Below are 23,919 nucleotides of genomic sequence, written 5' to 3'. Positions count from 1 at the left end.
AAGATGCAAGCATTCCTGTGGGGATGTTTTTCTGGGTCAGGACCAGATGTGGGAAGTCTACACAAAGGAAGAGACGGAAATCGCCTCATTTACAACAAACTTCGGCCTATGAAAGCTTGAAATAACCCTGTTGGAAAAATGACTAACCCGCCTATGGAACCACACTGCCCCCTAGTGGTCTGTAGTGTTGAACAGTTAAATCCAAACGGAGTCAGTAAACTGGACAGTTATATGCAGTAATGCAACTGTTAAACGATGTCCCTTCTGTATCTTTTTGTACTCCATTGTTAACACAGGAAAATAACATTGTTGGGTTCGCTATTCATATGTCATAACTGTACAGATGAACAAAGATAGAAACAGAATGAAGTAGTCTAAAGATACACGTTTTCTGTGTTTTTGTTCCTCCATCACCATCCATGTTCTTTTTAAATCGCACGTTTTTAACCTCCGCTGCTGCACGTTATCACATAGTTTTTTGGTCATTCTGTGCGGTGAAGTCCTCGATAACAGCCAGTTCCTGTTTCCTGGTGGAAAAGAAGCGACCGTCCAGCTAACTGCAAAGTCCATGAAAGTCATCCACAACCAAAGGACCCCCCCCCCCCCCCCCCTATTTTATTTTCCATTCACTAAGTGTTGTATATAATCACCCATATTCAACGCATCTCCTGTTTGTTTTAAGGTTCATGTCTTTGGTCATATCGTTTTAATAAATAGTTCATATATCTATATATATGTGTAACCACAGGTTGTGTTGTATGCTTTCTTTACGTAATGTCTGTCCAACCAAACAAGAATTTATGAAAGTAGCGAGATGTGAGACTGAATATTAACTGAAATATTATCTTAACATACCAGAATTTCCTTCTTTGAAGGTGGTGCCCTACATACGAGGTTAAATAAGGTTTATTGAGACAGTGAGAACTTCTGGTAAATCCTTATATATTCTTTTTTTTTTTCTTATTTTTATTCTTTTTTTTATTTTTTTATTTTTTTCCTTGAGTTTAGTTGGTGTTATGTATTTTTATTACCTTAGTTTTTAGTTTTCCGATGTTCACTGTTGTTCCTTACACTGTAATTAATGCGGATTTACATGGTCATAGATGTTAAAGATAACCACAATCTCTGAGTGAGTTAATGGATATTTGTGAGAAATATATTCTTGTTTACTTTTGCCTATATCAAGGACTTGTGTTAGTTGGAATAGTCAGTCGGGAATATTTACGGAAGGTTAAAGTGTTTAAAAGGGTCTGTGTAAATGTGAAAGTAATAAGATGTCAAATGTGAAACGGGACAAAGAGTGAATTGTGTATGTTTGTAGAAAATGGTTAATGGAAAATAAAAAGTTCGAAAAAAAAAATCCTTTTACATTATCAGGTAACGCTACACTGTGGTATAATGACGGAGGCGTACTTTTTTACCAGCTTGGTGGCACATTCTTGTTATGACCTAATTATTACACATTTTGAAGCTTGATGAAATCTAAATATCTTCTCCTGAAAATCTGACACATTCTAAATGTTCTAAATGAAATAATTACCTCCAACTTTGATGACGGCTTCTTTATTATTTGATGATGTATTCTGGGGAAGTTAAAGCATCACTATTTTCCTCAAACCTGACAGAAGATGTGACCTGCACCTCCTGAACTCTGTGTGATTTCACATTTATCTTTCAAGCTGCTGCATGTTGTCTGCACCGACTGTGAAGCAAAAGCAGCCCAACAGCCACATCTGCAGGCTGTTCTCAGTGTTTACAGCACAATCATTCAGCTGCTTCCATGCATCAGCATAACACAGTAATAACAGCCGTGCTGTTTCTGTTCACAGCTGCTTACAGATGCAACAGATAACACAGCGTGTTACTAAATTCACCACCGAGCTGAATGTGTCTGTGGGAACATGAATGTTTTTTAGTCTTTCTGCATCATGTGACCCCATTTTTTCATCTGCTGTCAGATTCAAATCCAGACCACAAAGCACACAGCAGCTTGGGCTGAGCTGTCAGTCAGCAGCAGCGGTCTTATCTGTGGGCCCACAGCAGGGGCTGATGGGAGCTCTGAGGAGCTGTCAGAAAGCACGTGGCCCTGCTCTGATCTCACAGCTCGTCCTTGTTTGGCCTCAGCTGCCTCAGAGCGCCACTTCTCCCCAGGTTCACCAGAGGAAACACCGCTGCACAAAATGCTTTTCCTCCCAGCCGCTGCTCTGTGCTGTCTGTGTTCAGGTGAGTGTTTCCAGCCAATCAGGAGCCAGCAAACTCCACCTGGAACAAACGCCGTCCCACTGACCTTCGTCTGTCTGTCTGTGTCTCTGCAGCGCTGGTTGCCATGGCAGCAGAGCTGAGTCAGGACCAGTTAACGCTGACCAGGAGAGTTGGTCAAAGTGTCTCCTTCAGCTGTGGACAAACTGACCAGTGTGATTATGATTATGTATACTGGTACCAGAAGAAAGAAACAGAAACATTCAGACTGATTATTTGGATTAACAAAAATAGTGGTCATGTTAATAAAGGTTTTGGTCATCCTCAGGAAAATGATTTCTCAGCTGTGAATAAACAGAACGGCTGTGAGTTGCAGATACAGAAAGTTAAACTCGATCATTCAGCCACCTACTACTGCAGCTGTGATAAGGTCCCACAGTGAGAAATGATCCCTGCAGCCTGTACAAAAACCTTCAGATGAACAGATGGCAAACAGTGTTTGTGACATGAAGAGAGCAGTAAACCACAGCCCAGGTTCACATATTTCACCTCCATCTCAGACAGAGTCCCAAACACACTGAGCTGAGGGAGCTTCTTCTTCACTGCTGTCTTTATTTATTTCAACTTTCATTCAACTTTTTCTGCTTATTAAGAGAATTTTTCTGAAGGTTCAAAGATAAAAACTGTGCAGATTTCAAAGCTTTGGAGTGGAAAATGATCCAAATGAAACTTCAATGCAGCATAAATAAAAGCGAGACATTTTAAAGAGGTTTATTTAATCCTGAATGTTTTCATTCACATGTCCAGATAAATATGAATCTGCTGCTTTGAGCTGCTGCTGGAATAAAGTCCGTTCCTCCTGTGAAATGTTATTGAGCTCTTCATGAAAACACTTCCAGCAGCACTTGTTGTTGAACAGCTTCCAGCAGATTTCACCACATCATTTCACTTTATTCCATTCTCAGAGACAGATCTGGGACTGATCTCAGATCAGGATTTTGTCCTTCCAGCAGCAGCTTATCAGGAAAGATTTCCATCAGTTTGCTGTGGATGTTCCTGCTCCCAGAGGATGAACCCAGAGTGCACTGAGACTGAGACAGGAGCAGGAAAGCTCCCTGCATTGATGTGAGGTCTTTGCACCATATTCCAGCTCAGAAACAGGACACGTGCACAGTGAGGGCATCATGGTCAACACGCTTCTCAAAGCATCTACACAAGGACATTCATGATGTGCTGATAGTATCATTGGGACCAGTCAGCTGATTCTCTTCCCCTGACGCTGAAATAACATCTTTAAGTGATTTCATGTGACTTTTCCATCCGTCAGCTCCATAGTTTTATATCTCTACATGTTGAGTATAGGCAGCTTTCACAGCTATGTGGCAAATATCTGGCAAACTGTCACGGCCATGGGGTTTCCCCATGTTTTTAGTTTTATGTTGTATCATGGTTTAGGCTTCATGTCTTGGTTTTTGAGTTCTTGTTTTTAGTCTTGCCATTGTTTTCCCCTCACTTCCCATGCCTGATCATCAGTTCATTCCCTTCACCTGTCCATCCGTCCCCAGCTGCACTCACTCACCCATCACTCTCAGTTCACCATTTAGTTTCCCCGATCTCACCATTCCCTTATCACGTCAAGCCACGCCGAGATAAGTGTTTTTTCCATGTCATGTTAAGTCTTTTGTTTTGTTTTATTTTCTTGTCACAGTGATATTCATGTTTTATTTTCCACAGTTTAGTTTTGATATCCGGCTCAGCCGCGCCTTGTTTTAACCTTTGTTGTTTTATAAATAAACCAAGTTTTCTTTCTCACCTCTGGAGTCCGCATCCGTGTCCTGCCAAACCCACCCACCCCTGACAGAAAGAAATCACCAACGATGGACGCGGCGGCATTCTGGGAGCTGGTCGGGACCGAGCAGCACCTGCTGGCAAAAACTGGATGCTGCTAATGACCTTATGGACTCCTTTTTACAGAAGCAGGTCCTCCAGAATATGCCAGGTGTGTCACCCATCTGGGCAGAGGTCAGGAGTGTGCAGCGCGCTGCGTTACTGGACATGTTCGGCATGGAGCCTGAAAAGGTAGTAGCGCTGTACAGATCCCCCCCTCACCTCTCCAACACCACAGTCCAAGACTCCAAGTCCAGGGAGCAAGCAGAGCTAGCAGAGCTAGCAGAGCTAGAGTCCAGGGAGCCAGCAGAGCTAGCAGAGCCAGCAGAGCTAGCAGAGCTAGAGTCCAGGGAGCTAGCAGAGCTAGAGTCCAGGGAGCTAGCAGAGCTAGCAGAGCTAGCAGACTAGCAGAGCTAGAGTCCAGGGAGCCAGCAGAGCTAGCAGAGCCAGCAGAGCTAGCAGAGCTAGAGTCCAGGGAGCTAGCAGAGCTAGAGTCCAGGGAGCTAGCAGAGCTAGCAGAGCTAGAGTCCAGGGAGCTAGCAGAGCTAGCGCCAGAGCCCAGAGAGTCCGGAGGGCCGCAGACCCGCAGTCTCGAGCCCCTCCCTTCCACCCTCTTTTTGGGATGTCTGGAATCCATCCCTTGAGGGGGGGCTCTGTCATGGCAAGGGGGTTTTCCCCATGTTTTTAGTTTGTTGTTTTATCATGTTTTAGGTTTCATGTCTTGGTTTTTGAGTTCTTGTTTTTAGTCTTGCCATTGTTTTTCCCCTCACTTCCCATAACCCATCACTCTCAGTTCACTATCTAGTTTCCATGCTCCCCTTTCAGTTTTTTTTTTTTTAAGTATTTTTTGGTGTTTTTTATGCCTTTAATGAGAGGACAGTTGGAGAGAGACAGGAAGCAGGGGACAGAGAGAGGGGAAAGACATGCAGCACAGGGCCGCTCGGTGCGGGAGTCGAACCGGGGCCAGCTGCAGCGAGGACTGTAGCCTCTGTACATGGGGCGCCTGCTCAACCCACTAAGCCACCGACCGCCCCCCCCCTTTCAGTTTGATTTATTTCCCTGATCTCACCATTCCCTTGTCACGTTGCGATAAAATATTTGTCTGTTAAATAATTAACGAGTTAACTCGATAATAACGAGTTAACTCGCCCAGCCCGAGTAATAATGCAGATTGTTGCATCATCTCTCCTTTGATATAGTTGAGCGTTCTCATCTACTTTTCCTCCCAAACTCAAGGGTTACACACACAGCTGCAAGTACCATCTTCCCTACCTATCCTCCTTAAAATGCAGTTTATCATATAATGAGCACACGATACTCCCAGGAAGGAAAAGAGAAAAACGGGTTGGTATCTTTGCAGGAGGTTATTACAGGTTATACACAGTAACACTCAGTACTATGCATATAAGAATTAATTTTCCTTTACAGTCTCCAACACACTCTGTGTGTTCATCTAAGAAAAGGGGAGGTTTCATTTTTCTTTGATCACAACAGAATGTTCTAACGGTCATCAAGTCTTTCTTCATATCTAAATTTAACCACCTTGTGTTGCGATCATGCTTGGCTGTTGTTTTTATTTTGGTTTTCTGAGTCTTCGGCTGAGCATTATTCCTGGGAGTCTTGGATGGAGTCTGGATTGCTCCTGCCATCACACCTGTTCCTCATCTGCCCTCATCAGGACACCCGAATAATAATATGAGATGATAATGAGAACACTGTCTCATCACAACAATTGTTGCCACGAGCAGCAAACGCCTTTCTGCTCTGAATGATGTGGGTGTTCCATCAGTGAGCAACATTTTGGAGTTCTTCCTGAAAGGCGAGCAAAGAGACGTGTTCAAAACGACATATTCTGTATCCAAAAGCATATCCTGATCATACAGTATTTTCTCTCCTTTAAATACACACATACACACCTCACTGCTGTTTAAACAGGTAAAAAGAAGCAGCTGCTTATCCAAGAAGTCACCGGTGAAATGATCTGAGTCCTTCAGTGTTTGAAAAAGGCAGACATCCCAAGTTCCAAAAACTCATTTCAGGGAGATGCTTATCGACCCAACAGAAATAAAATGCAGATGATGGCGCGTTCAGCCTACCTCCACATGTTTTACATTAAGTCCGCTGTGGGCAACACTGAAGTCACTGCTGCATACAGTGCACCTCGCCACGCTGTCATCATTCTTCACCTTCTCTAGACATGGATACACTTTAGTATATTCTGCTGTAAAATGAGTCTTATATTTTAGTTTTTTACTCGAGGATTCACCCTCTGCCATTTGGCAGGATGCACAGTTTTGAGTGGTAACTTAGGTGGCTGTCAGAGAGTAAATCGAAGCCATCCCACACCGAACGTTATTGGCTTATTTTGCTGAATAAACCAATCAGCGCGCCCTCTGACAAGCAGTCGCCCTGAACGCTCGTTGAACAGAGCATCGCTTTGGACAGATACGCACAGGTTTCACATCTCTCCCCACATAGGTGGTGGGCTGGACCGCTGAATTGTGAATTTCATAATTACCGTCCACGAGTGAAACCCATTTTTTAAGGATGGCATTATAAAAATCCGTCAAACTGTATTTGCTTTGTTTACACCCTTGTTTCGCGCACATTTGGCCAAAATATCGTTGTAAAGTCTCTCTTTTTTGATCGGGCGAATATGTAGGGCAACCGTGCGTTTCCATGACAACAACACGTAAAAAACCTCGGGTGTCGCTGTCGAGACAATTCATTCTCGCTGAACCTCGGCAATACCCGAGAGATTATAAGAGTATAATGACAATACTCTTCTCTCCAGGGGAAATTGCAACTGGAGTGGCATGTTTTGGATAAGGTATATTATCAATAATGTGGAATATGTTAGTTATTAATGTCAAAACAGTCTTTTCTCTACTTAAAGTCTTGGATAAAGTGATGTTGCCTCATCTTTGTGTTTCCGATAATTTTGTATGGTTAAAAAGTCGTAATAACTTTTTTCTTTTTTTTAAAGCATGATAATACAATAAATAAATTCCATTTTGTCAAGGGAATTGTGTGTGCTTGTCTTTCTATCAATACATTAAAGGCGGGGTAGGGGATCTTTTTCTGGAACATTTTTTTACATATTGCTTGAAATACTCTTCACACCCCCATTGCAACCAATTAATTAAAAGTTTTGACACAAATATGAAAAGTTTTAGTGGCCTCTAGAACGTACAATCTAGGAAAAACAGTATCCAATCATACTGAACGGACCGTTCACAATGATTGGATTCTGATGCGTCTATCAAACTGCAATCTGCTCCTCCCTCCCCCTCCTTCCCCCAGTGCGCGTACCCTGCTCCGTGAACGAAGCTTGGCAGGAAGCTAAACTAGAGCCAGCTTGGCTAGCACCTAGCATTATTAAACGTATAGTTAGCATAAACTAAATACTAAATACTAAATACGGCAACGACCGATGCTCGCTGTCAGAACAGCGCTCGTGCACCTTCGTGCTCGTGCGCGTTCATGTACTCTAGAGGCGTGCCTTCGGGGGAAAAGTGAAGAAAAGGGTTGGGACTTTTTACCTGTGTATTTTCAAAATGCAGCTTCGCTGGACTCAAAATCCAGGATCTCCTACCCTACCTTTAAATGGGTTCTGGTCTGAACTATATGCCTGGTCTGACATGGTGGGTGGTCCTATCCCGTAAACAATGTAACAACATGAATTCATAACATGTAGGTAGGTACACGTGGGCATGCCAGCAGTAGCAAAATGTGGAAAAATGAAGCGTTGTATGCATTTAGTGCCTGGGGAAAAAACACCTGTCATACCATTTTCCAATGTAAGTTGGTCAAAGTTCCTGCAGTGTGCCCACTCATGGCTGAACCTGCAACCCTGCAGAGAGAGGGAAGTGGCTAGACATGCCCTAGAGGATTTAAATCTGGAAGAAGACCAGGAATTGGCAGCTAATAGGCCTATGCCTATAGGATACCACCGCAAATGCTACATGCTCTTCACTAATGAGGCACACATTAACAGAGCACGGAAGAAGAAAGAGAAGGCAACCAAGGACAGTGAAGGTTTGTAACCAGTGTATGATTTCCTTTTCGCCTGTATTAGATGAGGTCTGTGTACCCAATAGGATTTGAGCAAGTAACTCAAGACATTGACATTACAAAGTGAATAATGGTGTAGGTCATTCAAGTTCAGGGCTTCCACACTGATTACTGGCAATCACAAAATACCTGCTTGAACCTCTTCTCAGCAACCTTCAGTGATGTGTGAAATATTAAAGACCAAACACCCAGGACAGGCTGGTGCCACACAACTTAATAGAAGTGACCCCTGAATAAAGCAAGGCACGGACAGGGCTGAATGTTATTGATTTTTATTCAGATAATTTCCAAGATACAATAAATGAACATTATTATAAAGAAACATTATCTCGAAACCAATGTCTTGTAAAAAAAAAGAACACAGAATGCCTACATCATAAGCACTCCCAGCACATGTGAGACCCCATCATTCCTCAAACAACAATGAAAAACAGATCAGGGGTTAGTTACACAGAGGGGGACTTGTTGCTGGTCCCCAATTTGCTCCCATAGACATGAACTAAGTGTGCCCATTTTCCACCACCCCTCGAATTAAAAACTTGTGCTTTACCTTTTTCCTATTCCCCCAGCATAATTCCAAAAATGGTGTGATGTCGCTTTAAAAAATATTAACATGTGTTAATTCTGCAAATACAGTATGGGCCAAAACTTTGGACACACCTTCTCATTCAATGCATTGTCTTTATTTTTGTGGCTATTTACAGTACATTGTAGATTCACGCGGAGGGCATCAGAACTGTGCATAAACACATTTGAATTATGAGCTTAACAAAAAATATCAATTCTAGCAGTTGTCCAACAGCGATGTCATCTGCCAATCCACCTGTGCCGTGGTGACGTAAGGTGGATAGACAGCGGACATCGCTGTTGGACAACTGCTAAAATTGAGGTTCTATTCATGTTCATGCAGTTTGAACGCCCTACGCGAAAATCTACAATGTACTGTACTGTACTGTACAATACTGCCAAGGAGGGCATCTCATTTTCTCCCTGTTGGTTCCCTGATATGCAAGAAAAAAACAGTACATTACTGGGTGCAATAGGAAAAGAACAAGAAAAACTGTCCAAATGTGAATCATTAACAGCAAATAAAGCTGCTTATTGCAGCAGAGAGTCGGAGGGATGAGAGGCTTCTAATTGAAATTTGAGGGAGAGATCTTGTAGCCTCAGCGGCGATGTACCATCGGAACTGCTATAGAAGCTACACACATTTTCTTTTCAAAAATGCACCTCAGGACACACCAGGCTACAAACATTTCTTTTTGACAGTAGTGGAAGAAAGACTATTAAAAAATGTGAGGTTTTCAGGCTATCCCGGCTATATGATATGTTCAAAAAATTGTTCAGGAAGAACAAAACACTCAAATTTCATCATATTCAGCTAAAGTCCGTCTTGGAACTTATGCACTGCCAGTGCAAATCACTAAAATGCGTCAAAGGCAACTGCACGTGCAGAAAGCACAGCCTGCCGTGTACAGAATTATGCAACTGTAAAAACTACGAAAATGTGTAAAAGAGAATAGCTGTAAATAGTTCATATACATACCAGGGCTCTCAAGTTTTGGCCTCAGTTGGGAGTGTGATTTTGGATGCATATTTGAAATAAATCCACTTATAAGCTAATAGGTCGACTGTGTAATAGTTTTCTCATTGGCTTGGAACATTCTCCTCATGGACATTCCATACAGGGACGCCTATTATATGGAAATGCTTGGAAAAAAAACCCAAATGCAAATAGGGCTTTCTAATGATTTTTTTCAGTGAGAAATACTAAGTGTGGAGTGAGAGAGTGAGAAAGGGTCAAAATTAGTGAGTCTCACTCCAAAAGAGTGAGACTTGAGAACACTGTAACATACTGCCGTCGACTTAAAACTGAATGGCAATGATGGACTTGTTTGTCCATACTCTGTAGCCTACGTACTAGCTGTCTCACACCCACCCTCATCAATGGCAGAGAAAACGAGCTGTAGCATTAAAAAGATGGCAAACACAATAAATGATACTCGCATGTCAAAATGTGTTGTCATTATGAAACATTATGAAGTCTTACCTGAAAGTTGTTCCACGGAGATTTCAAGCCAACACCAGCACGAGAGTGTTTACTTCCTTGAGTGACGTAGATTCGCCGAAGAACACAATTGGTGAATCCAGCTCAACTAGCGTTTTGATTGGACACACCCCGGAATACGTTGGTATTAATTTTCGCCAATTTAATCTCAAAATACTCCTAAACATGCAGATGACATGCAGATATATATTTCTATGCCACCAGGAGACCGAGGCCCTGTACAGGCTCGTGGTAAATGCATTGAGGAGATTAATGACTGGACGTGCCACAACTTTCTCCAGCTAAACAAAAACAAAACAAACAAAAAAAAAGAGGTAATTGTCTTTGGAGCCAAAGAGAAACGATTACAGGTCACCACAGAACTTCAATCTATACACCTAGAAACTACCAACCAGGCCAGAAATCTGGGTGTCGTGATGGCCTCAGACCTAAATTTGGAAAAACACATTAAGGCAGTAACAAAGTCAGCCTACTATCACCTTAAGAATATATCAAGGTTAAAGGATCTGATGTGTCAGCAGGACCTGGAAAAACTAGTCCATGCATTCATCTTCAGTCGGCTTGATTACTGTAACAGCATCTTTACAGGTCTACCTAAAAAGTCCGTTAGACACATGCAGCTTATTCAGAACTCTGCTGCTCGAGTCCTCACTGAGACCAAAGAACTGGACCACATCAGTCCAGCTCTGAGGTCTTTACACCGGCTGCCTGTCCATCAGAGGATAGACTTTAAAGTTCTGATGCTGCTCTATAAAGCTCTGAATGGTCCAGGACCAGAATGCATCAGTGACCTCCTGACCCAGTATGAACCTTCCAGACCCCTCAGCTCATCTGGATCCGGTCTTCTATCAGTTCCCAGAGTCAGAACCAGACATGGAGAAGCTGTGTTCAGCTTCTATGCTCCACATGTCTGGAACAAACTCCCAGAAAGCCTCAGATCAGCTGAAACGCTCAGTGTGTTTAAGTCCAGGCTGAAGACACACCTATTTTCAGCTGCGTTTGAATAAAGCTCAAAACTTAATCACATTTTAACTCCTGATTTTATCTATTGTTCTTATTTCTTTCTTTTTTGTTTAAAATCTAAATCGTGCTTTTTATTTCTACTGTTTCTGTAAAGCACTTTGAATCGCCTTGTAGTTGAATTGTGCTGTACAAATAAACTTGCCTTGCCTTCCATGAAGCCAAATAACCATCCTGGAAAACCCATCCACTGCCCCATTGGCACAGACTCCATATGGCTTGAGTTCATCATAAGAGTCCACGTGCCGAACAAAGCTCGGTCCAGGATTGTGATGTAGCCGACGTCTGAGACCATGAGGCCGTCTCTGCTCAACATCTCAGAGATCCAGAATGTTCATTACATTACATTACATTACATTACATTACATTACATCACATTACATTACATTACATTACGGTCATTCTGCAGATGCTTTTATCCAAAGCGACTTACAATAAGTGTGTTCCACATCTGTAGGCAAAAGAACTTCAGGTCACAAGAAATCAGAAGTGCATTTCCTTCCAAAACCAAACAGCTAAGAGCATAACTAGTGCTAGAGTAAGTGCGGTAAGTTAGGTACCGAGACACATGGGGGGACAATTTAGAAACAAATAAGTGCGTAAGAAGCTGGGAGGAAACAGGTGATGTCCTCAGAGGGCGGATCAGGGTAGTGTTTCCTGCAGAGAGGGCAGCGACTCAGCTGTCCTGACATCAGTCGGGAGATCTTAATTCCTAATTATTGCCTGTTTTTTAGTACTTAGTCCTGGTAGGAAATGGGCTTCATATGAGAGCATGAGAGGGGGAATTGTGAGACTGTAATACAATGATGTCACAATTTAACATGTTCTTTTTATACTTTTATACTTTTATATCTTATACTCTATTTTGAATGCACTTCTATGCTTGCTTATATTGCTACTTATAAACATATACTCTGTAACAATCATATATTAGGAAATGGAAAAGTGCACTGTGTTCTGAATGACTGAAGCTCTGGGAAGACGTAACACAAAAGGAAGGGCAAGAGTTGAAAAGTCTGGTGTCTGGAGAGAGTAGACATCAGAAAGAAGAAGTTCGTTAAGGGCAAGGGTGAGAGGGGGGTGAGACAACGCACACACACATAAGGAGTCAGGCATTAAAAAGGTGAAGACTAAAGATAAGCACACATGGGTGGGGTTACAACGGGATAAGTCTACACCACGAGGGAGCGCGGCTTCAGAACACAGGGCGCTTGGCTTGAGAGCAGACTTTTTCTGTACTGCGTGTTCCCCAAGGATCCTTGGTAATAAATAACTGCAGTTTGTACTCCGTTCTCTCCGTCATTTTATTCTCTCGCACCAACCAACTCGGGGAAGTCAAAATACGACTTCAACAACACCAAGAAGTTCAGGATGGCAGAAGCAGAAGGCTGGAAACGCACAGGGAAAAATCTCTGAGGTGAAGGGAATCAGTAATCTGCCTTCAAAGACAGCTTGGAAAACTCCAACATCTTAGAAAGACTGAGAGCATGACCCACCATCCCAGCGGTTCCACTGAGCTGCTCCATCACATGGTATCACTGGTCTACTGGCCGACTTCCTCACTGAATAACGCGGTCCAGACTTCTAAAGGACTTCTTTTCCCTGCTGCTGGGGTCTTGCTGGCGGCCAGCTCCAAATCACATGGATCACTTCCCATTTTTTGCCTCAGTGCCTGTCAGACATATTGAGAAGTTGAGGCAGAATCTGTGCCCCTGTTGCAGCTGCTTTCTGTTGCTGCTGCAGAGGCGCTTACATGCACACACAGAGCAGAAGGAAGAACATTTCAGAATAACACCAGGCTGAAAGAAGAGAGCAGAAGAGACGCTCATGTTGATCTGAACATTAGAGAAACACATCATGGAGCTGAAATATGATACTGCTTCATCATTTGGGCTGTTCAGCTCAGCTGCCACATTCAGCAGCAGACAGGTTTTTGTATCACTCTCACTCACTGTGTGGAGGAGGATGGTACTACCTCATCTTTGGCTCTGGAACTAAACTGTTTGTAACAGGTAAGAACAAACATTTCTTTTCCTTCAGTTGTTTTATTGTAGAAGTTCAAATGTGTTTAAAGTCAGTTTCTGCTGCTTCAGGCTTTACATGTTAGTTTGTTCATCATTAGCAGAGAATTCATCCTGCAGCCATTGTTCCAGAAGAAAAGCTCAATCATTTCTGAAAACATGTTGAAATCTCACTGAACAGCTAAACTTATTCTTTATTTCTGCAAATATTAGTGATGTTCCAAAGATTTAGGATTTGATGGTCTCAGGGATTCTGTCACATCTGTTGTTCAAAAACAGGATGAGATTCAAACAGAAAAGTGATTTGATATTTACTCAGAATGATCATTTAAACATGTTTCATTTGAAATAAGATGAAGACGATAATTATTCATCGTTCAAATATTTAGAAGTCATTTTTATCCTGTGAATTAAAGAAGTCTTTTTAAAAATGTTAAATTGAAGTAAAACAGAATAAAAGCTGAAGATGAATTTACAGATCAGACAGTTTATCGTACTTTGAAGTTAAATTCAGATATTCATCATGTTTGAACTGGAGTAAATAGCTGTTAATGAACCTTCAGAGAAAACATTGGTGGACATATAACGGCTCAAACTCACTTGGTCTTCTTTTCCTTTCTGATATAAATCTAAATAGTAAAGGAGAAAATCTGTTTTACAAAGTAGTTGGAGGCGAATATGAAGTCTGACTTAAAGGCCGTATTTGACTTTAACATTAAAGCAGAACGCTCCAGTTAAAGTTCGACATGTTTTCTGTCACATTTGGGATTAAAGTTGCACCTGTTTGTACAGTTCAGTTGTATTTGTTTAAATCTCAGGAACAACTGAACTTAACTGTTAGTGATGTCACAGATATTTAGTTATTGATCATCTCAGTGATTCTGTTGGGTTGATATTTATTACAGGAGATTTGATGTTAAATATCAGTTTTCTATCTGTGTGCTTCTGTGTTTTAAATCAGTTCCAACTCAAAATAAGTCCATGAAACAGTTACTCGCTCAGATGTTCATCTTTTTCAGACTGAATATTGTTTTGGAAAAGAAGCTAAAAAAGAAGTGAAAATAACTGAATATGAAACCATGTTTGAAGGAGATTTTGAGCATATTTTAGTCAGTAAGTTCAATTCTGACAGACGATATAAGGCAACTTATTAAAGCTCAAACGCTTCTGTTTGTATGTTTCAAGACTGATGAACAGAATGGAAAAATCAGAAGAAAAGTTTCATATTAAGAAATAAGTTTGAGAAAAAGAAGAAAAGTATTTGGATGTAAATGTGTAACACATGTCAAACATGTCCTTTAAAATGAAATCATTACATCATCATTGGTGTGGTCAGAGATGTGATGGTTATAAATCTACGGAGACTTTTACACACATGAACTCTTTGTTGTTTTTGTCTTTATTCAGAAAAGTTTCAACTGGCTGAAAAATCCTTCCAAAAATCTGATTTGCTGTTTTCTGGTGATGAGACCAAAGTAAATGTTGGTCAGAAGGACATTTGCCTCCATCCATTTTCTACAGCCGCTCCATCCTATTCAGGGGTGGAGGGGCTGGAGTCTATCCCAGCTGCCACTGGGCCAGAGGTGGGGGCCACCCTGGGTGGGTCCCCAGTTCATCACAGGGCCACACAGATAGATGATATTAAAGGGATAGTTCGCCTCTTTTGACATGAAGCTGTGTAACATCCCATATCAGCAGCATCATTTCTGAACATCTTCTTACCCCCTGCTGCGTCCTGTGAGCAGAGTTCCAGCCTCGTTTTGGTGTTGATGAAGGTAGTCCGGCTAGTTGGCTGGGGTTTAAAAAATAAAGCGTTTTGCTTCTCAGAACAATATGCGTTCAACAGAGTAATACATTTGCATCACAAAATCATTCTCCAGGAAAAAGTCAGACCTCACAATCTCTTGGCGCTATTTTTGCCTCCCTTCATATCAATGCGTTCAGCCACCTAGCGATAGCTGCGCCTGTTACGGTGTTTGCTGCTCGCTCTGCACTTCGGTCCCATAGACATCCATTATAATGAATGCAGCATTAGACTATGGCACACCTGAGCCGTTTCTGTAATCTGCCACTGCAGAAAAACTAAAAATCTGTAAAAACTGATGTTGTAGCTCATGAATGACATATCCCAGACCTAATAATCCCCCATAGAATATTTCACTTTGCATTGCATACATTGAAAATACAGCAGTTTTTGTGTGTGTGTGTTTTAACAGAAATTGGTGTTTAGCTCATATACACTAGTATTTAAAGGGTTCATTTTTTGGAAAATAATTGAAAACTTGGTGGTTATGATCAGAACTGAAGTGGAAGAAAAGATTTATGAAAAAATGTCCCTTTTCAGAAATTAAGGAGTTTTTTTTTTTTAAATCAGGCATAACAAAAAAACTAAAAATCCCTAAAAAGCAATGTTGTTGCTAATCATTGATATATCCCAGATCATAATTACCCCTACTCAATAATTCCACTTTGCATTCCATATTTGAAATATACACATCTATACACATATATGTAAATACTGGCACCTAAAGGCTTCAAATTTGGGCTAAAAAGTTCAAATTGGCATCTAAAGGGTTAATTTTGAGAAAAATAATTGAAAACTTGGTGGTTATGATCAGAACCGAAGTGGAATAAAAGATTTATGAAAAAAAGTGGAAAAATATATTAATATATGATGTTTTTATGTCGTTTTAAAAGGGGACAAAAATGTCCCTTTGGAAGCTGCTGCTGACTGTGTGAATGTGTGTGTGTGCTGCTTGTTGCTGCTGTCCAACTCCAGATGAGCAGGTGGTGAAGCCCGTGGTGAGCGTGTGTCCGATAGCATCCAGAGTCCACCTGGAGGGGAGGAGCTCCCTGCTGTGTCTGGCCTCAGGCATGTTTCCTCCTCTGGTCCGCTTCTCCTGGAAAAGACAGAAGAAGAACGGTGGTCTGGAGGAGCTGCCCCCTGCTGAGGGATGGCAAACTAACTTCCAGCGGTCGGGACGCTCCGCCGCCATCAGAGCGGTTGATAGCGACTCTCTCCACACGTATAAATACAGCTGCTCCGTGGAGCACGAGGGGGGCCGAGTGGAGGCCCAAACACAACAAGGTAACCAAGGCTCGGTGACTGTGTTCAGCAGGGATTCAGCTTCATGTGGAGACGCTGTCAGAGAGAGCAGAGGAGCAGAGGACGGACATTTCTCACTGCAACTCCAAACCTTTTCTCTTTCAGAGGTTCCTGCTACTCCACCACCAACAGCAGCAGCTCCACCACCAACAGCAGCAGCTCCTGCACATCTGCCAGAAGAAACGTCTCCAGCATCTGATCCAGCAGCGAGCTCGGTTCCTCCTCAGCCTGTGAAGCTGTCAGCCTCCTTCCAGTCTGAGCTGAGGGTGAAGCTGCTGTGCCTGCTGTACACGCTGCTGATAGTGAAGAGTCTGGTGTGCTGCTGTGGACTCTCTCTGCTGATGATCCTCAGAAACAAGGGAGCGTCCACCGGCTGCACACATGCTGACTGACTGTTTTCTGCTGGCCTTTTCTCACCATCACATCTCATCCGTTCATCTGGTTCATCACTTTGATCAGCGTTCACCAACCTTACTCAGGATGTGTGGGAGAAACTAAATGAAGCTGAATTATCAGCTGCCTTGTAGATGTTTCAGCATTTAACAACATTTCTCTCTTTTTAATATTCTGTATGTGCACAGTGTGTTTGCTTCTTCACATTTATTCACTTCAACATTCTCAATAAAGTGGAAAATAAGCTTGTTGTTGTTTGTTTCTCTGCTTGTTTACAGGTTAGGTATGTTGAGAGCCTTTTGACTGTGGTGTTAAGTCTCTTCCTCTCATTTCATTTGCTCTCTTTATTCCTCTCTTACCCTGTGAATAAATGAATAAGTGACTGAGCTCCGTTCAGCTGTGTGGGTGGAGGGCTCAGTGGTAAAAAGGTTTCCAGGAAGCAGAGAAAAGACAAACAGCAGAGAGGGGGGTTGATGAGTGTGTGCAGCAGCAGATATGAATCTGTTCTCAGTGGTTATTAGGACAGAAAAACCTGCTGACAGACACTCAGACTGCCTTTGCTGCAGCTGTGTGGGTTCCTGCTCTGCGGCCTCCACACCGTTAGCTGTGGCTTTTCAGCTTAATAACACAATGACAGTTACAGCCATCCACTGAGCTGAGAAAATCATTTATTTATAAAATCATTAGAGACTTTATCCGTCTCCGTAAATCCATTCAGGGACATTTAAATGTGTTTATTGTGTTTATCTAAAAATGATCATGAAACACTTTATGGATTTTTATTGTATTTGAGAAACTGAGACTAGAATAAGCAACTGGAGAAAGCTATCTCAGTGGGTTCATGAGATGGATAAATTCATTTGCAGCACGCTCCAGTGTGGAATTAATATACCTTAAACCTTTGGAAGATGCAAGCATTCCTGTGGGGATGTTTTTCTGGGTCAGGACCAGATGTGGGAAGTCTACACAAAGGAAGAGACGGAAATCGCCTCATTTACAACAAACTTCGGCCTATGAAAGCTTGAAATAACCCTGTTGGAAAAATGACTAACCCGCCTATGGAACCACACTGCCCCCTAGTGGTCTGTAGTGTTGAAGAGTTAAATCCAAACGGAGTCAGTAAACTGGACAGTTATATGCAGTAATGCAACTGTTAAACGATGTCCCTTCTGTATCTTTTTGTACTCCATTGTTAACACAGGAAAATAACATTGTTGGGTTCGCTATTCATATGTCATAACTGTACAGATGAACAAAGATAGAAACAGAATGAAGTAGTCTAAAGATACACGTTTTCTGTGTTTTTGTTCCTCCATCACCATCCATGTTCTTTTTACGGCGCACGTTTTTAACCTCCGCTGCTGCACGTTATCACATAGTTTTTTGGTCATTCTGTGCGGTGAAGTCCTCGATAACAGCCAGTTCCTGTTTCCTGGTGGAAAAGAAGCGACCGTCCAGCTAACTGCAAAGTCCATGAAAGTCATCCACAACCAAAGGACCCCCCCCCCCCCCCTATTTTATTTTCCATTCACTAAGTGTTGTATATAATCACCCATATTCAACGCATCTCCTGTTTGTTTTAAGGTTCATGTCTTTGGTCATAGCGTTTTAATAAATAGTTCATATAACTATATATATGTATAACCACAGGTTGTGTTGTATGCTTTCTTTACGTAATGTCTGTCCAACGAAACAAGAATTTATGAAAGTAGCGAGATGTGAGACTGAATATTAATTGAAATATTAACTTAACATACCAGAATTTCCTTCTTTGAAGGTGGTGCCCTACATACGAGGTTAAATAAGGTTTATTGAGACAGTGAGAACTTCTGGTAAATCCTTATATATTCTTTTTTTTTTTTTTTTCCTTGAGTTTAGTTGGTGTTATGTATTTTTATTACCTTAGTTTTTAGTTTTCCGATGTTCACTGTTGTTCCTTACACTGTAATTAATGCGGATTTACATGGTCATAGATGTTAAAGATAACCACAATCTCTGAGTGAGTTAATGGATATTTGTGAGAAATATATTTTTCTTTACTTTTGCCTATATCGAGGACTTGTGTTAGTTGGAATAGTCAGTCGGGAATATTTACGGTAGGTTAAAGTGTTTAAAAGGGTCTGTGTAAATGTGAAAGTAATAAGATGTCAAATGTGAAACGGGACAAAGAGTGAATTGTGTATATGTTTGTATAAAATGGTTAATGGAAAATAAAAAGTTTGAATAAAAAAATCCTTTTATATTATCAGGTAACGCTACACTGTGGTATAATGACGGAGGCGTACTTTTTTACCAGCTTGGTGGCACATTCTTGTTATGACCTAATTATTACACATTTTGAAGCTTGATGAAATCTAAATATCTTCTCCTGAAAATCTGACACATTCTAAATGTTCTAAATGAAATAATTACCTCCAACTTTGATGACAGCTTCTTTATTATTTGATGATGTATTCTGGGGAAGTTAAAGCATCACTATTTTTCTCATTTGCTTTTTGTTTGTTAGTTCATTCATAAAACATAGATGACATCTCTGAGTACTCCTTCTTCTTCCCACTGTCCAAAAACATGCATGTTAGATTCAACATGATTGTACATTGAGGCTGGGAGTGAGGGTGAGTGTGCATGATTGTGTGGCCCTGTGAGGGACTGCCGACCCTTCAGGACGCACATCGCCTCGTGCCTAAAGGCAGCCGGGATCAAGAGAGTAGAGAAGATGGAGGGATGGTGGATAGAACAAAGACAAACAGCAGGAAACTGGGATATTAACCTTTAAACCTCAAAGTTTCAACACATCAAATCATTGTTTGTTGTTGAATTAATATTCACAATATTGTATATTTTTCAGATCTTTTTCTCTCTTTGTGCTGTTAAACACATGTACAGTGGTTTCCCACTGCAGTTATTTTACCTGTGAATACTTGACTTGACATAATGGACGGTGGCGGGTAAGACCATGGGAGACGGTGAGGATCTGGCCGAGATTCATGAGAAAACTGGAAACTAAATACTGAGGGAGTGATCGGTGAGTGAGTGCAGCTGAGGGGAAAAACATCCGGTGCTGTGAGTGAAGCTGATGGCAGGGCAACAGAAACTATGGGGACATGGAAAAACTAAAGACAAGACCTGAACTCCAAAACTAAGGCATGAGATAAACTTAAAACATGACAAAGCTAAAAAACTAAACAGGAACTAAAAACCTCACAGACATGACATATTCTACCACTGACAGGTTTAAACTATAAATCACCCGACCGGCCTGAGTTGCTGCCACTGCGGCCAAACTTTCACTGGCTGCAGACGGACTGGATGATCTTCACAAACACATTAATATTTCTGGAACCAGGGACGTTCCCTACAGTCAATCTAAATGGTTGATTGGTGCTTCCCAGGATTACACCCACTGATATCTCCTGAGCCAGCATTAGACCTGAGGTGCCACAGTTCCTACAGCTCACTGAGACCATGCTGACACAGTCACAGTAGCCACTGGCTGTTTGTCAGTAAAGCTTGTACAAGAAATCCAATCACTTTTGCTTTTAAATCAGACCCCGCTGTATTAAAAACTATTTAAAACACAGATCTCTGACAGAAAGTCTGTGGCTTTTTATGGCCGATTCAATCTGAAACTAAACAAAAACTGCTCCCACCCAGTTCAGCTTCGGTCACCATGGTGATCTAGCAGGTTAAAAGAGAGACACCTCCGTGCCACTGAAACCTCAGAGCTCGCTAAAGCGTTAATCTCACCTGGTAGTACCTCCCTCAGGTGAGATGGAGAAGGAAACATCTAAAACATGCTGGGCAGTGACCCCCGAGGACCAGAGCTGAGGAACACAGAATAAGAATGTACAGAATAAGGTTAAGGAACGTAGATCAGGCTGTGTTTACATCTGTGGGGAAACAAAAGCATGAAATATCAGTGGAATACTTCACCAAGGTCAAAGATGATGTGTCTTATAAGAGGTGAAAGAAGGATCTGTCAGCTCCATCTGAGAGAAAACCTGACAGTGTTGACATCGGATGGTGCGGACAGAAGGATTTTAAACGTGCTCCACCGGTGTATTTCACATGGCAGCCATTTTGTTTTCCTCCAGCCGATCAGTTCCATCCAAAAAGATCTTCACTGCTGGAGAGATGCTGCTGACACGTTAAAGCTGTGGCGCCTGTGATCTCAGCTCAGACTGAGGAGAGGACGTGTCGCAGTGCTGCATTCACCATCTACAGGAAGTGGGAGAGGGGTCCTCAGGGACAAGCTGACCATCATATTTCCTCATTTATTCAGGATTCTGGAAAAGTCTGACGTTGTTGGCAGAAGCTGAGGACACAGTTTGGATTGTTTGATATGTTTACAACAATTATTTGTCCTTTGATGGATACTGTTGTAATGATGTAAATATGGGAAATATTAATTATTACCAATAGGTGGCGCCCGATGACCACTATAATGGATGGATGTGTATTATTATTAGGCAGCCAGTGTAGAAGAAGAAGCAGACCGGATGTTGCGTTGGCAAGTTGTGTACAGTTCTCTCAGAAACCGTGCTGTATGTTTAATTACTTACAATTCAGATAAAAGGTGAAAACTCGGCAATCTGTGTTTCGTGGTTCTTTTATTTTACAAGTTACCACAGATACATTTTCTAATTTGTAGAGTCCTGAAAAAGTCTCATTATGGCAGTCGTGTAGTGTGATCTCTGGCCACAGAACACACATTATTCAATGAATTCCAGTAAAAAGGTGATGATTGGATGACTTTTGTGAATATGTAAGACAGAGCAACAAAACCCAGAAGTTAAACAGTGTAGAAAATAGTTTTAAAACCATGTTAATTCATGAATGTTATTTATATTCAAAGCATCTTTAAAATGTCTTCAAACAACAAAGTAAAGAGAGAAATGAGAAAGTGTCTTTGTATGGAGGGTCCAAAGGATCCACTTTCCCACGTGTCCCAATACATTTGACTCTGTTCCAAGTCGGGTCAGACTGAAGAAACTTCTTAGAAACAGTAAACATGGAGGAAATAAAGTCATTTCATCTCTACTGAGTCGTCCACATGAAGAAGAGTGAAATAATCAGCTGGTTGTTTTCCATGAAGATGTGACCTGCACCTCCTGAACTCTGTGTGATTTCACATTTATCTTTCAAGCTGCTGCATGTTGTCTGCACCGACTGTGAAGCAAAAGCAGCCCAACAGCCACATCTGCAGGCTGTTCTCAGTGTTTACAGCACAATCATTCAGCTGCTTCCATGCATCAGCATAACACAGTAATAACAGTGCAGCCATGCTGTTTCTGTTCACAGCTGCTTACAGGCAGAATGGGATTATTTCTACGTGTCAGCATGCAGCGTAGAACATCATTTCTAGCACAAATCTGACTCTGAAAGATGTTGAAATGACAGAATCAGCCTGTAAATGATAAAGTGTCTCCCTGTGGATGTTCTCAGATATGCACGGCATGAACACTGTGAGGCTTTCCCACATGTCCCAGTATGTGTGACTGTGTTCCAGGGGAGGCTCAGACTGGAGAAAGGGTCCTGAAGCTGCCACCCTGAAAGAATCAGTGAAAGCTCTGAATAAAAAGCATCTCAGTGTCATTACTGTGTCGTCTCTATTCACCCTGTTCTCCATGGTTACAAGGGCGGAGCCATCTTGTTTATTTTGTGTTCCGGTGGCGCAGCTGAGTCATTAAAATCAAGGGTAAAAAGAAGTCAGGTACAATGACTAGTATCATTTGTGCAGTCCGTGGTTGCCACAATAATTGGAATAAGAGAAGATTGTCTCTTCAGCACGAGTGTTTTACTCACGGGAAGAGGCGAACTGAATGCTGTGGGCCAGGTTTTCATCTCCATCCGCCTCCTAGCGTTGAGGAAGACCGGCGTCTTTGGCTGAGGGCACTTAACTTAAGAAACCCTCCAAAAAAGCCCTATGTCTGTTCCTTTCATTCTGTGGAGGGTAGACCTACTACCCAGCACCCGTATCCTGAGAAATGGCTCGGCTATGAAGCTCCGCTGCGACGTCCGCGACGACAGCTTGTTAGGCAATCAGGTAAGTTCTCAGAACATACTTTGCCCTAACGCCAGTTAGCAGCTAGCTACATTTGTGGTAACATTCTGTTATCGACTGCTTGTCAACACAGTTTCAAACGATTGTAGTTTAGGAGTAAATGTTTTAAAAATAGTGTTAACCTTAGTTAAGCCATGACAACACGGATAAATCTTAGTCATTATTTTCATAGAGGCATCAACCAGCAATGCTGCTGAGGTTGAGCCTGAGCTCGAGCTCGAGCCCGAGGGTGATGGACAGCGCGACATCGGAACACAGTGGGAGGATCAATGCATGACCGATCACGACTCTGCTGCAAGACCTTTACTTCTCCAAGCGCTGTGACCAGAGAGCTGGCCTGGCTTGGGCTTACGGTGGCTTTTAAAAATAACTTTTGATCATCCGGTTTATGCAGCAGGACGCGACCGACCTTTCCGCTCTGTAGGTACTGGAATGCTTCGGTGCTTTTAAAGTGTTTCATCGAAGCCCCGTCTACGCCTACAGATGAAACCATATGATTGAAAATATGGCCGTACATCACAGGGGGCCATCTCCTCATGTCGTCCATCCACTCTGTTATTAGACTAGGGTGTAGCAACATTTCCCCTCTCTGCCCAGGTAACATCCATCTTACACTACCTTACACCAGCTAACCGAACTAGCTGACCGGAAGTTCCAACACAAAGCGGAAGGAAAAAGGCTGTTAAAAATGGGCGGGGCGTGATAGGGTGAATAAGGAATGATGAAAGCAGCAGAAGCTTCAGCTGCTCCTCCTGAGCTCCACTTTCCATGTTGTCCACACCGACTGTGAAGCAAAAGCAGCACAGCAGCCACATCTGCAGCTTGTTGCTGCAAAGCTGCTCTGACAACATTCACAGCCCAATGAGCAGCGCAGTGACAGCAGTGGAGTTGTGTTTGCGGCTCAGAAGGAAATCTCACGTTCCAGCCATGTGATCCGTAACAACCCGAGTGAGTGAAGGACAGACTGCAGCCCTGATAAAGATGTGAGTTTGAAATGAATTCCCAGCTGAAGGTGTGTCGGTGGAGCTGAAGGTGAACCGTCTGAGAGCTGAACTCTGACAGCACTTTGTCTGCATGATGGAAACAT

At 42.2% G+C, this 23,919-nt stretch overlaps 1 protein-coding gene across 1 annotated transcript; it reads left to right on the top strand.

Annotated features, from left to right (window-relative positions):
* Positions 1-1,995: 1,995 nt before the first annotated feature.
* LOC142398572 (immunoglobulin lambda-1 light chain-like) lies at positions 1,996-17,013 on the top strand. The gene is made up of 6 exons (XM_075482623.1): positions 1,996-2,223; positions 2,316-2,629; positions 8,525-8,533; positions 13,224-13,260; positions 16,049-16,357; positions 16,481-17,013. The coding sequence occupies exons 1-6, from the start codon at positions 2,181-2,183 to the stop codon at positions 16,765-16,767; spliced, it is 999 nt and encodes a 332-aa protein (XP_075338738.1). The 5' UTR covers positions 1,996-2,180; the 3' UTR covers positions 16,768-17,013.
* Positions 17,014-23,919: the final 6,906 nt, after the last annotated feature.

The sequence above is a fragment of the Odontesthes bonariensis genome, chromosome 14, assembly GCF_027942865.1.
Source record: "Odontesthes bonariensis isolate fOdoBon6 chromosome 14, fOdoBon6.hap1, whole genome shotgun sequence".
NCBI lineage: Eukaryota > Metazoa > Chordata > Actinopteri > Atheriniformes > Atherinopsidae > Odontesthes > Odontesthes bonariensis.
The sequence above is the reverse complement of the archived record's forward strand: the minus strand, read 5'-3'. Positions and strand labels throughout refer to the sequence as shown.

Bases quoted from the DNA above. Each gene is read 5' to 3' on its own strand.
- LOC142398572 (XM_075482623.1), top strand. From the start codon at position 2,181: ATGCTTTTCCTCCCAGCCGCTGCTCTGTGCTGTCTGTGTTCAG. The intron at 2,224-2,315 runs GTGAGTGTTTCC...GTGTCTCTGCAG, and splicing joins TCTGTGCTGTCTGTGTTCAG to CGCTGGTTGCCATGGCAGCA. The intron at 16,358-16,480 runs GTAACCAAGGCT...TTTCTCTTTCAG, and splicing joins GGAGGCCCAAACACAACAAG to AGGTTCCTGCTACTCCACCA.